The 17,395-nt window shown below is 33.7% G+C and overlaps 1 protein-coding gene across 6 annotated transcripts in view; it reads left to right on the top strand.

Moving 5' to 3' along the window:
• Positions 1–17,395, top strand: part of LOC131843160 (hemicentin-1) — a 581,682-nt gene that overhangs the window by 272,049 nt on the left and 292,238 nt on the right. For all 6 annotated transcript variants that reach the window (XM_059191771.1, XM_059191772.1, XM_059191767.1 and 3 more), the window contains exon 2: positions 3,210–3,381. In XM_059191771.1, the coding sequence (XP_059047754.1) occupies positions 3,210–3,381 (172 nt within the window). The remainder of the gene's footprint in view (positions 1–3,209; positions 3,382–17,395) is intronic.

Here is a 17,395-nt window from a genome sequence, read left to right on the forward strand (position 1 = left end):
ATAACACAAGCTTCGTCTAGCTTAACTTGGGTCTATGTGACTATGGCGCTGTGTGAATTGTCCTGAGATTATTATTATTATTGTTATAAAGTAAGCTGTAGTCTACTTGTTCAACATTCCAGTTATATGTATATAAAAAAAAAACATAATGTTTGAAACTTTAAAAATTACCTACAAACTTGCGCTATTTTTTTATTTTAATAACAGCTGTTTACAACGTCGTATGACATTTTTTGCCGCTCTATAAAATACTTATGTTCCCATACATTGTGTCGAAGCTTTCATTAACGATGCGGCAGCGGATTTGGTTTGGTTAAGTGTGATATATAGAACTAAAATTGATTATACTAAAGTAAAATATTGTATCGTTAAAACAACTCTATAAAAATGTGTTTCACATGCATTTCTATGTATAATATGTATGTATTTACGAAAAAAACAAAATTATCTATGTACTTGTATCAATTATCTAGTACCCGTAACACAAGCTTTAGTTAGCTTAACTTAGGACTAGATGGCGCTATGTGAATTGTCCTGATATTATTATTATTATTATTTTACACACAACATTTATTAATATACACAACATGTTTACGCCAGAAACGCTCTATTAGCAACAATATGCAATACTTATAATTATTGCTAAGAAGATATTTTAGGCGCTTCGTAATTTATAATCTATGTCAATACTAACTTTTGCCCGCGGCTTCGCTTGCGTTAATTTATTCCCTTAGGGGTGGAATTTATCAAAATCCTTTTTTAGAAGATGTCTACGTCATAGTAGCTTTATGCAAATGCAAAGTTTCATATAAACTTTCATCCCCTATTTTATCCCTTTGGGGGTAGAATTAATCAAAATCCTTTGTTAGCGAATGCCTACATAACATCCTCCTTCATGTCAAATTTCAGCCCGATCCGTCCAGTGGTTTCGGCTGTGCGTTGATAGATCACTACGTCAGTCACCTTTGATTTATATATAAGTATTTAGATTATTTTTCAATCTTATTCAAATACACGCCCCGGCATCGTTTATGGTATTATTATTTTAAAACACTTCAACCATTTAATAATTTCTACACAACACTATCTAGTCACAAGGTAAGTCAAACTTTAAGTTATGGAGTACTAGACAACTGATATAAATATATAGCTATTTCTTTTTGTAAATACATACATAATATACATAGAAAACACCCAGATGGATACAATCATACTCATGAATACAAATGTCCGACCCGTGCTAGGAATCAAATAATAGAATAGAAAATCCTTTATTCAAATAAACTTAATTTAAGCCCTTTATTTATTTAGAATAGTCACAGTTATCATTCCTTTGATCTACCGCTCATTCGGAAAGCTATCTCATCACAAGAAGAACGAGCAAGAAACTTGCGTGTTGCTCTTTTAAATTATATATATTTAAATTTACATTTTTAAGTCGATATGTGTGAATACAAACTACCAACTGGTACTAATTTATTAGGCTCGAATATTAAATGTATAATATCATTAAATTACAGCAGACTAGTCCCTAAAACCAGCACTCGTTCACGAGTATGATGAATGAGCCATATATGTCTATCTAAGTACCACATAAGTCTATTTATGTACGTAAGTCCTTTTATATTTACAAGTATATTTAAAAAAAAATTATGTATGATATTAAAACTATTTCGCTATTATCTGATCCGCACGTCTATAGTATAGTACCGTACTATGCAAATAGGAATGTTATCCGCCCGCGCTTGTCAATGTGTCCTCATCCATATTTACAAACTCGAGCGATGTCGTGATAGCAGCAGATTATGCAACTAATAAGGAGATTGTGGCGACAAAAATATCAATTTTCAGCGTGAAAACGTATGAAAAATAGCGTATTATTTTCTAAAAAATCATATTGATAGATTATACTGTTTTAAATTTGACACGGTTATTACTTAGACCTACAATAAGGGCCTCGGTCTAGCGATTTGTCGCGGGTTCGATTCCTCAACAACATTTGTGTTCATGAGTATGATTGTTTGTGTCTGTAGAATAGAATAGAAAATCATTTATTCAAATAAACTTACATTGAAGCACTTTTCAATAGTCATTACATTTTTTAATCTACCGTATTTCAGTCTGGGTGTTTTCTATGTATGTATGTATATGTAATTATTTACGTATAATATGTATAATATGTAAGTATTTATGAAAAAAAATTGTACTTATTTGTATCAGTTATCTAGTACCCATAACACAAGCTTTAGCTAGCTTAACTTGGGTCTAGATGGCGCTGTGTGAATTGAGATTATTATTAATATATCGTTTATCTTTCTTTACTGTATTACAAATAAAGTATTTTTAAGTTGTTTCTATTGCTACAGTGTTCAAAAGCACTGAATAAATATTTTTTCTTTCTATCTTCTTTTTTATTAAATGCACACATTCCGACACAGTTTTCTGTTATTCTATTTTGTTGTCAGCGGCCATGGTGCACAACGGATTTTAAATAAAATCTAGGCTCGCTAGTTAATTGAACGGGATACTCTTCCGGGATTCGGGGATTTTCACGGGACGCCCGGGATTATTCGATGTGCGACAGCGTTGCATTCTATTTAAAAAGAAAATATGCATTTTCGTAAATGCTAAACATTAGTAAACCTTCATTGGAATAAACTTTATTTTGTAACAGTTTTGAAAATTTCTTTTTAAGTTTTTGTCACGCACAAGCACTGTGGAATCAGCTTCCAGCAATGGTATTTCCATCATATCATTCATCCAGAATATCAAGATGGTATTTTAGTTTCTTTTCCCTACCGTCCAGTTCAGTATATAGATCCAATTGAGAAGAACTGACAAGAAACTCAATTGAATTACTTTTTTTTAAAAAGCCAGTTTATATACGATATATATTTGTGTATGTGTCTATGTCTAACATTAAATGAAAATCCCGTGCATGAACAACTATTGCCATGCACGCTCGTCATTCAAGTAATCGTTTAGTGAGTAATAGGCTTTGCTCAGTAAATATGATTTAACAGATGTTTTGAATTTCTTTAAGAGTAATTCCAATATATCCATTGGTAACTTATTGTAAATTTTTATACCTATTCATATAAAAGATCTATTTACTTTTTCTAAACGATACTTGGGGATAGCAAAGTTGTCTTGTTATTTAGTATTAATATTATCAAATAATAATAGTAATTTTCTCTGTTTGCCCACAGATCACGCGTCAGCTATAGTCGGCAACACAGCTCGCCTCCGTTGTCGGATCGACGGCAAGTCCTGTGGAGACCTCCACAGCATCAAGTGGTACAAGGCTGACACCAGGGTTTACGTGTATTCAGCATCCAAAGATGCAGCCATCAACAGGCCTGAGGGAGAGATGATGGACAGGTCAGTTTCTTGAAAGTTGATAATTATGATTAATCTTTTTGTAAAAATAGCTGTATATTTTTTTTATTATTTTATCGAAGTGTTATTTCGCTGAAGTCCATATCTCTATTTGAAGGATGGAAAATATCTGTGACTGGAAAAAATCAACCATATTTAAAAAAAAAAACTGTAATAATTAATAAATTAATTGTAAAGGTGTGTAGTTGTATTTGGCCCTCACTGGACCCTGCAAGCTGAATAAGTACATGGCGAAATTAGGCCATAGCTTACTAAAAATCTTACTATGAAATTGAAGAATTCGTTAACGACAATAATGTTTTTATAGAAAAACTTAAAATCCATAGCACTGACAATATTATCTGATTACACTAATAATGAGTGCGTAGCGATTTCTATGTTGATTATCGTGCCTCTTACTTGTTATACTATAATTGTTATTTAAAAAAACATCTATTCAAAAGAGCAACACACAGGTTTCTTGCTCATTCTTCTTATGATGAATCAACATTCCGAATGAGTGGTAGAATCAAAATATGACTATTCAAAAGAGCTTGTAATGAGTTTATTTGAATAAAGATTATTTCTATTTCTAGAAAAACTAAGAAGTAAAGTAGACAATGCTAAAATGATTAGAAATACATTAATACACTTGACGACCTCGGTGGTCCAGCGGTCTAGTACACCGCTTTACGACCGATGGTCGCGGGTTCGATTCCTCGCACGGCACAAACATTTGTATTCATGAGTATGATTGTTTGTATCGGTCTGGGTGTTTTCTATATATAATATGTATGTATTTACAAAAAAAAAATATATCTATGTACTTGTATCAGTTATCTAGTACCCATAACACAAGCTTTAGCTAGCTTAACTTGGGTCTAGATGGCGCTGTGTGAATTGTCCTGAGATTATTATTATTATTATTAAGATTATTATTACACTTGGCATTATTAAGCCACGTACACAATGTTAGCGTTAGTGGACGTTCATTGCAATAAACGTTAAGACAAGTTGCAGATGTCTGTAACTATCACTTATTATATGTCATCAAATTAAATGCTGGATAGATAATATCCAGATGTTTAGATTGTGTTTTTGTATCTTAAATATATATAACTCAATGGTGACTGACTGACTGACATAGTGATCTATCAATATGGTTATATATTCAATAAATTTTCTATTTGAGTATTTAATTGAATTAGTGCTAATTGGTGGTTTGTATTCACACACTTAAACTTAAAAATGTAAAGTAATAATAAAATTGTTTAAAAGAGCAACACGCAAGTTTCTTGCTTATTCTTCTTGTGATGAATCTGCATTCCGAATAAGCGGTAGAATAAAAAAACTTGGCTATTTAAAAGTGCTTTGAAGGATATATTAAGGTTTCTTAAGGGTCGGCAACGCGCACGTGATACCCCTAGTGTTTCAGGCGTTCATAGGCTACGGTAACCGTTTACCATCAGATTGGCCGTATGCTCGATTGCCACCATCGTAGTATAAAAAAAAATTAAGTTTATTTGAATAAAGATTATTTCTATTTCTATTTTTGGGGTTCTGCAAGTGTTACCAACATCAACAAAATTCAAAGAGCTCAAACTACACATTGAAGGAAACCTGTAACGCCCCCTGTTTATTCTCGGAGGTTCATCAGCACCCGAGGATCAACTCTGTCAAGGAGAAATATCACAGACGATAAAAAAAAACTGGACAGACATCCGAATCAACTTGCTGCTCAACTGACATGGCCTGATTATATTGCACATCTTAAGAGACGTAAAATACCAGACTTCAACAACCTGGCATAAGCTGGAGTATCTGAAGCACATTCTCAATTGAGAGATGAGATTCTCAACCTCTCACGACAAATAATCTGCTTATAGTCTGAAAAACTGATTGCATGATAAAAATGGAAAAATTTTTTCCTTCAACCTAAACATCGTTTAGAAAGCTAGCTGAGAAATGGTAGACCGAGTTACTCCAGTAAATTTCTTTGTAGAATCCCTTTCTGATGGATATTGATCAGATTGAAGTATCTGCTCCTGAAAGTATTTTAACACCGATTTCAACCACGAAACGTACAATATTTATGCCTCATGCAATCGTAAATAGGTCGCCAGTCTAGACACCCCATTACTGTTCACCAATTCACAGCCCAATAAATCAAATTGAACCTTATATACTGCTATATAAAAGGCAATTTAAATGCAAACCGTGCTCCATCACTTGGTATTTGCTGTAAAACTAATAGAATGCGTAATGAGGTCCAAATGGCGGAACGATTACGTGTTTTAGTTCGGTTTTTATGTTACCGATACGTTGTAAATAATTGGATCGCCCACCTGAAAGTAATTGGTAATTGCCAACGTAAGTGTATGGGTATTTTATGGTGTTTATAAATGACTTGCTCATGCTCTGTCAAGAAACAGTTCATACAACCAATCGTAAAATTAGACTTGTGTCCGGCCCTCACCAATACCGGTCTTCTCAGGAGATCTATTTTACATATAGAAATAGAAATAATCTTTATTCAAATAAACTCATTACAAGCACTTTTGAATAGTCATATATTGATTCTACCACTCATTTGGAATGCAGATTCATCACAAGAATGAGCAAGAAATGTGTGTTGCTGTGTTGAATACATTATTTTTTTATATATTATTATATAAATAATTACAGTATAACAAGTAAGAGGCATGCGATAATCAACATAGAAACCGCTACGCACTCATTTTAGTACAATCAGATAATATTGTCAGCGCTATGGATTTTAAGTTTTTCAGGTGAAACATAAATAGCCATGCACACGACTTTGTACAGAGTCTAAGTCTCGCAAAGGTCTCTGTTAAAGAAAGAAAAGAAAAGAAAGAAAAGAAAGAAAGAAAAGAAAGGAAAGAAAGAAAAGAAAGAAATGAAAGAAAATAAAGAAAAGAAAATATTTAAAGTGACAATCATACTAATATTATACATGCAAATCTGATTTGATTTGATTTGATCTTCATATATCTTCATATATATATGAAGGCCTCGGTGGACTATCGGTTTAGTACACCTTTACTTCCAATGATCGCGAGTTCGATTCCTCAGTCGGTACAAACATTTGTATTCAGACGAGTAGATATGTATGTATATATATAAAAATTAGCTACGTTTTTAAATCTGTTGTCTAGCAAGCTCTCCTTAGCTTGAGACTAGATGGTGCTGCGTGTATTTTCCTGAGAGATTATTATATTCTTAAATATGCAAACATTTGTATTCATGAGTATGATTGTTTATATCGGTCTGGGTGTTTTCTATGTATATTATTTATGTATTTACAAAAAATAATCGGTTTTTATATCAGAAACTTTTTTGAAAGAAATTGTATTATTACAAGCTCAGCTTAAATGGCGCTGTATTAATTGTCCTGAGATATTGTTTAATACACAATATTACGGGTACAGTCTCCAATTTGAAGTTCGTGGAAACCAGGATATCAGGTTAGTGATTAAATTGAAAAACCAATAGGAATGAAAGCGACTAAAATTAATCCAATATCGATACGTAATCCGGACCCAGCCGAGGGGAGTAATAAGCTTGAATCGGATTTATTAACGAGTGATAATGGAATTTGTACTGTGTCCATTGTTTCTAATCAGTCACGTCAATTACCTGACTGCATAAAAAGTAGTTACGTTTTTTTTACAACATCTATTCAAAAGATCAACACATAAGTTTCTTGTGATGGATCTGCGTTCCGAATGAGTGGTACAATAAAAAATATCTAAATATGACTATTCAAAAGTGCTTGTTAATGAGTTTATTTTAATAAACATTATTTCGATTTCTATTTCTTAATAATATTATAAACGCGATAGCTTGTGAGTATGGATGGATGTTTGTTACTCTTTCCCGCAAAAACTACTTAACGGATTTTAATGAAACTTTACAGTAATATAGCTTATACATCATAATACCATCTAGGCTATAAATTTCACGCAGCTGAAACCACGGGTGTGCCCGTAGTATACAGCTAGTATATAGAATAGAATAGAAAATCATTTATTCAAATAAACTTACATTGAAGCACTTTTGAATAGTTATTACATTTTTTTTAACCTACCGCTCGTTCGGAAAACTGTCTCATCACAAGAAGAACGAGCAAGAAACTTGCAAGAAAAGAGCAACACCTCTTTTAAATAATTTTATTATTACTTTACATTTTTAAGTTTAAGTGTGTGAATACAAACCACCAATTAGCACTAATTCAATTAAATACTCAAATAGAAAAATATTTAATATATAACCAACTGGTTAAACAATTAATAAGAGGAAATCAGTCATAGTGATTAGAGCAAACCAGTCCCTACAAGCAGCACCCGTTCACGAATATGACGGATGAGCCAGCCATCACTGCGCTCGACCATATTTTAGGGAGCCCAATGACCCGGCCCACCACGCCGCCATAAGTCTGGACATTTTAGTGAGCATGACTACTCAAAACACTAAACCACGTCATAGCTACTCACAATTGCCATCTGATAGTTATAGTATTCACATTTTACATAAGAATGCATGCGGCAATCAATACAAAAATCGCTACGCTTTCATATTTCTAAAATCAATCAATTAAATCAAGAAAGCAATGAGAAAATAAAATTATAACGTTGTATGCTAATAAACTAATTATTTACTTGATATGTTGTCATCTATGAATTAGTCTATCCTATAATAGGCTATAATACTGATGTACGGCTAATGGAAACGCTATTAAATTGGATTTATTATTTTCGCCTGTACACTGCAGTGATGTTTCTATCACGGACAGTTCAGGTATTACTGCATTAATTTTTCATACCCAACACTTGCACGGTTGACGGTAATAGCAGATCTTTTTGTAGACACGATATTTCTAGACATATACCATTTAATTTAGCCTGTGATTTACCAGCTGTTTGATAGAGGCTTCTTTGTTCTGTTCTTAAGAATAGACAGCATTTTCCACTTTGTAAACGTTTATTAAAACATACTGAGAAAACCTTTTATTTGCTGTACGATTAGTAATGAAAAACAATTTAAAATAGAGCAGTAAATTGCAGGCTATAGGAACATTTAGGTATATTAGTAGGTATACAGGTTTTGTTGCAACTTTTTTTAAATGTATGAATTTGTAACTTTTTTTTTTAAACTGCGATGGCATGGCAAACAAGCATACGGCTCTACGAATGGTAAACGGTTACCATACCTTATGGACACTTGAAACCGCTAGAGAGATTGGGATCAACATGGGACAATTCTCATAGCATGTCTCTGAACCGAGTCAAAAGGACCGAGCTGATATGCAGGTGCTCCAGCCCAAAGATAAGAGCAGTACTCCATGTGCGGCCGAACTTGCGACTTATACAAGTAGAGTAAAGTAGAGAAGTATCTGGTCCACAGAAGAACCAGATCCGCAGAAGAACCAGAGTGACCGACATAGCCCGAAGAATTGCGACTTTGAAGTGGCAATGGGCAGGGCACATAGCTCGTAGGACAGATGGCCGTTGGGGCAGTAAAGTCCTCGAGTGGGGACCACGGACCGGAAGACGCAGCGTGGGAATGCCTCCAGCAAGGTGGACCGACGATCTGGTCAAGATCGCTGGAAGGCATTGGATGCGAGCAGCGCAGGACCGATCGTCGTGGAGATCTTTGGGGGAGGCCTATGTCCAGCAGTGGACGTCTTCCGGGCTGCGATGATGATGATGATGATCTGGTCCGCAGTAAAGTACCGCCTCGCTCTATTCAGCACACCAATCTTTTTGGACGTCAGCTTGACCTTTTCTTAAAAGGTAGCCGTAGACATCATCCTATAATTCAATCTCCTTCTTATTACTTCTAAGGTAAACGATAGTCTATGGTCTTCCTCACGATAAAATCTGTCTTCACGTGATATTTTATTAAGATCTATTCAAATGTTTAGTCATATACCAAGTACAAACAAACAGACACTATTATGAGTGTATATGACTGGACTTTGCCCGGCGTCGCTCGCGTTAATTTATCCCCTTAGGGATGGAATTTATCAAAATCCTTTCTTAGGGGATGCCTATGTCATAGTAGCATTTATGCATGCCAAATTTCAGCCTGATCCGTAAAATTGACAAAGTTTTGGGCTGTGCGTTGATAGATCACTACGTCAGTCACCTTTAAGTTATATATATTTAGATTTTTTGATCCGTCCAGCGCTTTGAATAATCAAAAAAGTAATAAAAGTTATATATATTTTTTTTTTAATTAATTTAAAGTTTTTTTCTACAAAAAACATTTTTATCATTTCCAAACTCTTCAATATTATAAGCATAATAAGTTTTTTAACAGAGAAAGTGTTTTTTATAGGACATTTTATTATTATTATACGACATTTAAATGTTTATTCAGGCAGATTTAGAACAGATTCTGGTAGTTTGTTGTAAAACCGTACTCAATTACCATAAAACGAATTACTAACTTTAGTTAAATGGCAATTAGGTAAGAAGTTTATATTATTTGACCACACTACATTATCTCAACCCAACGACAAGACAAACAGATATTTTTTTTATATAGATATATTAATTTAACCTAAACTACTAACTATAAATCCAATGGATATTGTACAACGTAATCCCAACTATCAATGAATTTAAACCATCCCGCGTGTTGGCGATAAATAACTTTGCATATGCATTAACTCCAATAAATTCTACTCGGCACCTTAATCCCTCGGCGCAATAATAAATAGATCGTGTCACGTAGTCACGTGACAAGCAGGGATGCCATTTGTACTACGATCCTCGTATAAATACGAGATATTCTTTATTCGAGGACATTTCTATGTACTGCAAGTGTGTACGAGATTTTTGGAAATTGTTAATACGAAGAAGTACTAAGAACATTCTAGAAAAGTTCTTATTCCTTTTTAAAAGGCCGACAACGCACGCAATTTCTCTGGTGTTGCGGGTGGTTATGGGCGGCGGTAATCACTTACCATCAAGTGGGTAGCATGCTCGCTTGTCCCCTGTATTATAGAAAAAAGTACGAAATTCGAGAGCTAAATTGAGTTAATGTAAGAGGTTTTTAATTAATTCGTAGGATAATAGATATCTTAAGGTTTATAAATTTATTGGAAATTCTTTATAGACACAGTCTCCCCACCGGAGAGATGTCAAGGTGTGCAGGATTACAAAAAATGGATGATGTAGAGCAGACCCCATCTCGTTGTTAGGGCGACCTATTTCATCCCTTTTTTTAATATCTTGTGGAAAAGTCTCCAAAAGGCCGTTTCTCCGCCGGAGGGATAGTGAAAAGAGTGTATGAGATTCTTATCCACTATAACCCCACCCGGCATAATACGAGCACCATTCACTGCCAGTAGAATGTAATCACGAGGTCGCGTTTGCATTCTACCACTACTCCGACAGCGTTATTCCACCCGAAATGGGGCGTGCTCTAAACCACCTACAGTTGTAGGGTAGGCCCCATCATCTCGTTGTTAGGGCGACCTATTTCACCCCTTTTTTTAATATCTTGTGGAAAAGTTTCCAAAATGCCGTTTCTCCGCCGGAGGGATAGTGAAAAGAGTGTATGAGATTCCTATCCACTATAAACCCACCCGGCGTGGCACGAGCACCATTCACTGTCAGTAGAATGTAATCACGAGGTCGCGTTTGCATTCTACCACCACTCCGACAGCGTTATTCCACCCGAAATGGGACGTGCTCTAAACCATCTACAGTTGTAGGGTAGGCCCCATCATCTCGTTGTTAGGGCGACCTATTTCATCCCTTTTTTTAATATCTTGTGGAAAAGTCTCCAAAAGGCCGTTTCTCCGCCGGAGGGATAGTGAAAAGAGTGTATGAGATTCTTATCCACTATAAACCCACCCGGCGTGGCACAAGCACCATTCACTGCCAGTAGAATGTAATCGCGAGGTCGCGTTTGCATTCTACCACCACTCCGACTGCGTTATTCTACCCGAAATGGGGCGTGCTCTAAACCATCTACAGTTGTAGGCCCCATCATCTCGTTGTTAGGGCGACCTATTTCGCCTTTATTTTAATATCCTATCAAAAAATGTCCGTAAAAAGGCCGTACCCTCGCTGGAGGAATAGTGAGAGAGTGTGTGGTATTCTTACCCACGAGAAAACCACTGTACCTACCAGCGCCTATTACCAGAGTTGTAAGGTCATGTTTACATTATACTGCTCTGTAGAGTTAGGGCAGGCCCCATCTCGTTGATAGGGCGACCTACTTCGCCCTACTCAAAAGTTGGCAGCCCTGGCGACAACGTAAGTGTAGTGTCACGTAGTATATTACCATGTACCGTGATTGTACAGTCGACAAAGAAATTGACTTCTATGTTGTATATATGAAGATTTATTTCCAAGAACAGGTGTAAATCTGTATTAGTGCATGAGGAACTTATTGGAGATTTCTCAAAAAAAAAAAAACATCACGTATTATCTATACAAATTTATAAATGAGAACGTGTGTTTGTTTATCTATTTATTAATATTGCGACGACAAACGCCTGAATGCATCTGTTGAAAAACATAAATATAGATTGTTTTACGCGGACGGTCATAGGCTGTCTTTGTCTAAGAAAAGGCAGACAAAATTGCGAGTAAAAGCTAGTTAATCTATACAAGTAAATAAAAGAGTCAGTTTCAAATGTATAATTTTTAATTTGTTACTTGTTGTTTAGACTTTAATTAAACAGCTAATCTGAACATAGTTAAACTAAGTTTGTCAAGATGTTTTTTGTACAACGTCTTATTTTTAATCATGTAGATGGCGCTATATATATAAATAAAATTTTTTTTGTTATTGAAATAACCGTTTTTTACAACATGCATATGAATATTTTACAACAAAATTTATTACAATTTTTGTCTGTCTGTCTGTTTGTTCCTCTAATCTCTGAAATTTTTTTAACGGGACTGTTTTTAGCTGATGTAACAAGAAGTATCTTAGGCTACTTTTATTTGAAAAAAACTTGTATTTTAGAAAATAAAGTTAAATTCCACGCGGACGAAGTTGCGAGAACAACTATTAAAGAATAAATAAAGAAAAAATAGAGGATAAGCAGCTAACGAGTAAACGGGCGAAGTTGCGACAGAACAAGTTGATTAACTAACTCCGTGGTAATGTTACAACGTGACAGGAACTGCTACCACGTAGATCCGATGGTACAATTAAAAGCGGAAACTGAAGCGGACGCGGAATATATATCTTAACAATTCGAATGGCAGACAAAGTGGCCGGAATATAATATGGTTATCACGTTATCAATACACCCGTGATATGGCACGTGTTGCCAATGAGAATACTAAGATATTGTCTCATATGTAATTTAATAAATATCTACCCTAAACTAAAATATATATATTTCTAATTATGGCAACGGCTAAACTTGTGTATCTATTTCCATATTATGTCGTATGGTATTTTGTTTTTGATATAAATACAATATTTATTTTGCCATTCGCTCCATTTATAGCATGGGTTCAGGGAGTCTTTGCGAGAGTGCTTTAACGGAATCAAATATCCTCACCGTTGCTTCTCAATATATTTATGAAAATATCATGTATGCCAGGAAGAATATAGACAGTTTCAAAAGAGTTAGTGATTGCACTAATAAAAGCTTACGTAACAATAACAAACTGATTTTACCTAAATGTCGTTTATTAAAGTTAAATTCGTTTTATGGCAATTGCGTAAGGTTTTACAATAAAATACCAGAGTCTGTTATAAATCTGCCAGAAAAAAGATTTAAATGTCAAATAAAACACTTTTAATTTGTTAATTCGTAAACGATAATAATGTTTTTGTAGAAAAAATTTAAATACATATGTAGCACTGACAATATTATCTCATTACACTAATAATGAGTGCGTAGCGATTTCTATGTTGATTATCGCATGCCTCTTACTTGTTACACTGTAATTATTTATAATCTATTAAAAAGAGCAACACACAAGTTTCTTGCTCATTCTTCTTGTGATGAATCTATATATATAGAATCAAAATATGACTATTCAAAAGTGCTTGTAATGAGTTTATTTGAATAAAGATTATTTCTATTCTTTCTATTCTTTCTAATGGGGGCCCCATATTTTAAAATTGGCCAATAGACTCAGTTCAGCTGCATATGCAATTAGAAGAATTAGGCAATTACGACGGCTAAACTTGTATACTTTAGTTATTTCCATAGCATTATGTCATATGGTATACTACTGTGGGGTAAAGCAGCCGATATAAATACTATATTTATTTTACAAAAGAGAGCCATACGTTCTATTTATGGTATGGGTTCAAGAGAGTCATTACGTCAGTGTTTTAAAGATTCAAATATCCTCACCGTTACTTCACAATACATTTATGAGAATATCATGTATACACGGAAGAATTTAGAGAGTTTTAGAAAACTTAAAGACTGTACAAATAGAAAAAATAAAAATAAATTAATTTTACCTAAATGCCGCCTGCACAAAGTCAGTAATTCATTCTATGGTAATTGCGTAAGATTTTATAATAAACTGCCAGAAAAATGACAGAGAGGCAATTCAAATCTTATATTAAACAATTTTTGTGTAAGAAAGCCTATTACAGGATAGACGAATTCATAGACGACAACATATCAAGTAAATAATTAGTTTATTAGCATACAACGTTATAATTTAATTTTGTCATTGCTTTCTTGATTTAATTTAGAAATATGAAAGCGTAGCGGTTTTTGTATTGATTGCCGCATGCATTCTTATGTAAAATGTGAATACTATAACTATCAGATGGCAATTGTAAGTAGCTTTGACGTAGTCTATGTTTTGGTAGGCAGCACTAAAATGTCCAGACTTGTGGCGAAGCGGACGCGGAATTGTGACTCTTAAAATATGGTCGAATGATGCATCCGTCATACTCGTGAAGTGCTTGCCGGACTGGTCTGCTCTAATCAGTACTGAGCTTATTAATTGTTCATCACAGTTGGTTATATATTCAATATTTTTTCTATTTGAGTATTTAATTGAATTAATAAATTAATTAACTCGTGGTTTGTATTCACACACTTAAACTTAAAAATGTAAAGTAATAATAAAATTATTTAAAAAGAAGTTTCTTGCTCGTTCTTCTTGTGATGAGACATTTCCGAACGAGCGGTAGATTAAAAAATTAATGACTATTCAAAAGTGCTTTAATGTAAGTTTATTTGAATAAATGATTTTCTATTCTATTTTCTATTCTTTTTATTTAAAAACATCAATCAAACAACAACAAATTAAGAAATTGCGTAAGGTTTTACAACAAACTGCCAGAGTCTGTACTCAATTTGCCAGAAAAAAAATTTAAATGTGTCATAAAATATTTTCTTTGTAAAAAAGCTTATTATAAAATTGAAGAATTTATAAATGATAATGTTTTTGTAGAAAATATCTAACTTAAAATTCATAGCGCTGACAATGTTATCTTATTGAACAGAGATTAAGTGGTAGCGGTTTTTATGTTGATTGTCGCATGTCTAATCCTTGTTCTCAAGTAAATCTAGTACCTAGTAAATCAATATTTATTTAAAAGAGAAGAATAAAATATTTATTTTATTTATTTGTGATGAATCTGCATTCCGAATAAGCGGTAGAATAAAAAAGTTTGACTATTCAAAAGTGCTTATATTAGGTTTATTTGAATAAACTTTATTTCTATTTCTACACGGAAGTTTCTTTTACATTTTTCTTGTGGTGAAACTGCGTTACGAATGAGCGGTAGCATAAAAAAATAGACATTAAGTTTATTCGAATAAAGATTATTTCTATTTTTACAATAAGCTTGACGGCTACAATAGATGAGATTCAGGTACCTCGGTAGATGACTTTTTACTTGTCTGTCACTGGTATTTACATAGGCAATAGTCGTGTAACCGCTAGCGTTTATGACTTAAATACGATTTGAATAAGTACGGTCTGAATGTTCATATTTATGTTTAACATTATGGATAATTTAAATTTAAATTAAGTGACAGATAGTTTACCTGTACACTTTAGATTTAATTACATCTTCAGCATTAAGATTTGGTTTTAAGAACGCCGTATCTTTCCTTAACTTTTCTTTAATATCTTTAGATATAATAAAATTGTGCCTAGACGAAAACTTTTCTTTTTTATCTTTAGGTATTTATATTTTATGGATCCATAATCCATAAAAAATAAATACCTAAAGATAAAAAAGAAAAGTTAAGGAAAGATACGGCGTTCTTAAAACTAAATCTTAATGCTGAAGATGTAATTAAATTCTAAAAATACCATTTAATTAAGATGTAATTAAAACGGGTGCACCCGTCGCTAATGATTTACGCTGGCGGGGCACCAGTGGATGATAAGATGAAAATGAGGTCATGACAGATAGACAAGCGTCAAATAAACCAGGAATTTATCACGATGGTTTCCAGGGGGAACCGCGTGGAGGTCAACCTGACATGGTACATGCTAGTAATGGAGTCATGAGTCCACGTTACTAACAATCCCATTCACCTTATTGTTACATATTGTAAAATCGCGGCGAGTGTTTGTTTGTCAATGTTTCGCATAATATATATATAAATATTGGTAATTGTATATTTTGTGTGTGTGATAATTGTAAAAATATTTGTAATATATCAACATATAAACTGAATAGGATTGAAAAAAACTACCATCCACCCTTTGGGTGGTAGTTTTTTCAACCTTGTCCAGCTAATAATAATAATAATAATAATCTCAGGACAATTAACACAGCGCCATCTAGACCCAAGTTAAGCCAGCTAAAGCTTGTGTTATGGGTACTAGATAACTGATACAAATACATAGATATTTTTTTTTAAATACCCAGACCGGTATAAACAATCATACTCATGAATACAAATATTTGTACCGTGCGAGGAATCGAACCCGCGACCATCGGTCGTAAAACGATGTGCTAGACCGCTAGGCCACCGACGTCGTCATAGAATAGAATAGAATAGAAAATCATTTATTCAAATAAACTTAATTTAAGCACTTTTGAATAGTCCTAACAATTTGTTTTTTATCTACCACTCGTTCGGAAAGCTGTCTCATCACAAGAAGAACGAGCAAGAAACTTGTGTGTTGCTCTTTTAAATAATCCTTGTAAGTTTACATTTACAAGTTGTGAATACAAACTACCAACAAGCACTAATTTTTGGGTCAAATATAAATATGCAATAAGATTAAAATAGTGATAAGAGCAGACCATCTAAAAGCATTTCACGTTATGATTATGTATGTCATATTTTAGGGAGCCCAATGACCCGGCCCACCACGCGTGTAATTTTAGTGAGCATGACTACTCATTCCACACGACCACGTCACAGCTACAAAAATTACTATATGGTAGTTACAGTATCATCATCATCATCATCATCATATATCAAGAAAGCAGTATGAAAATTAAAATTATAATCTAATTCATATTATATTCATCAAAATAGTTGATCTAAAAATTTACGTTATATTATGTATGTCATATTCATCATCGTGTAATTTGTAGCCTATGTGTTATTTTTATGTATCATCATCATCATCATCATCATCACCATATTGCAGTCCACTGCTGGACATACGCTTCTCTTAAAGCACGCTACTAAGCAGACCTTGAGCCTGATTCAGATGTATAAGTTATTGTAAAATTTCATTAAAATCCATTAAGAAGTTTTTGCGTGACAGATTAACAAACATTCATCCATCCACAAACACAAACATCCTCGTTTAGTATATATGTACTTAAATTGATCATACATCAGCTCTTGAGTAGCCATAATCGATACATATAAAAAAAGCGGAGTGTCTGTTTGTAATACTGAATTTTTATTACATGCATATGAATATAAATATATAATATAAATACACCAAAATAACATTTTTTACAATTTTAGTCTGCCTGTCTGTTTGTTCCAGCTAATCTCTGCAATGGCTAGACCGATTTTGACGGGACTTTTTTATTGGCAGGTGGCTAATGTAATAAGGAG

The sequence above is a fragment of the Achroia grisella genome, unplaced genomic scaffold (assembly GCF_030625045.1).
Source record: "Achroia grisella isolate CSIRO2021 unplaced genomic scaffold, CSIRO_AGI_Agris_v1 utg2809, whole genome shotgun sequence".
Lineage (NCBI taxonomy): Eukaryota > Metazoa > Arthropoda > Insecta > Lepidoptera > Pyralidae > Achroia > Achroia grisella.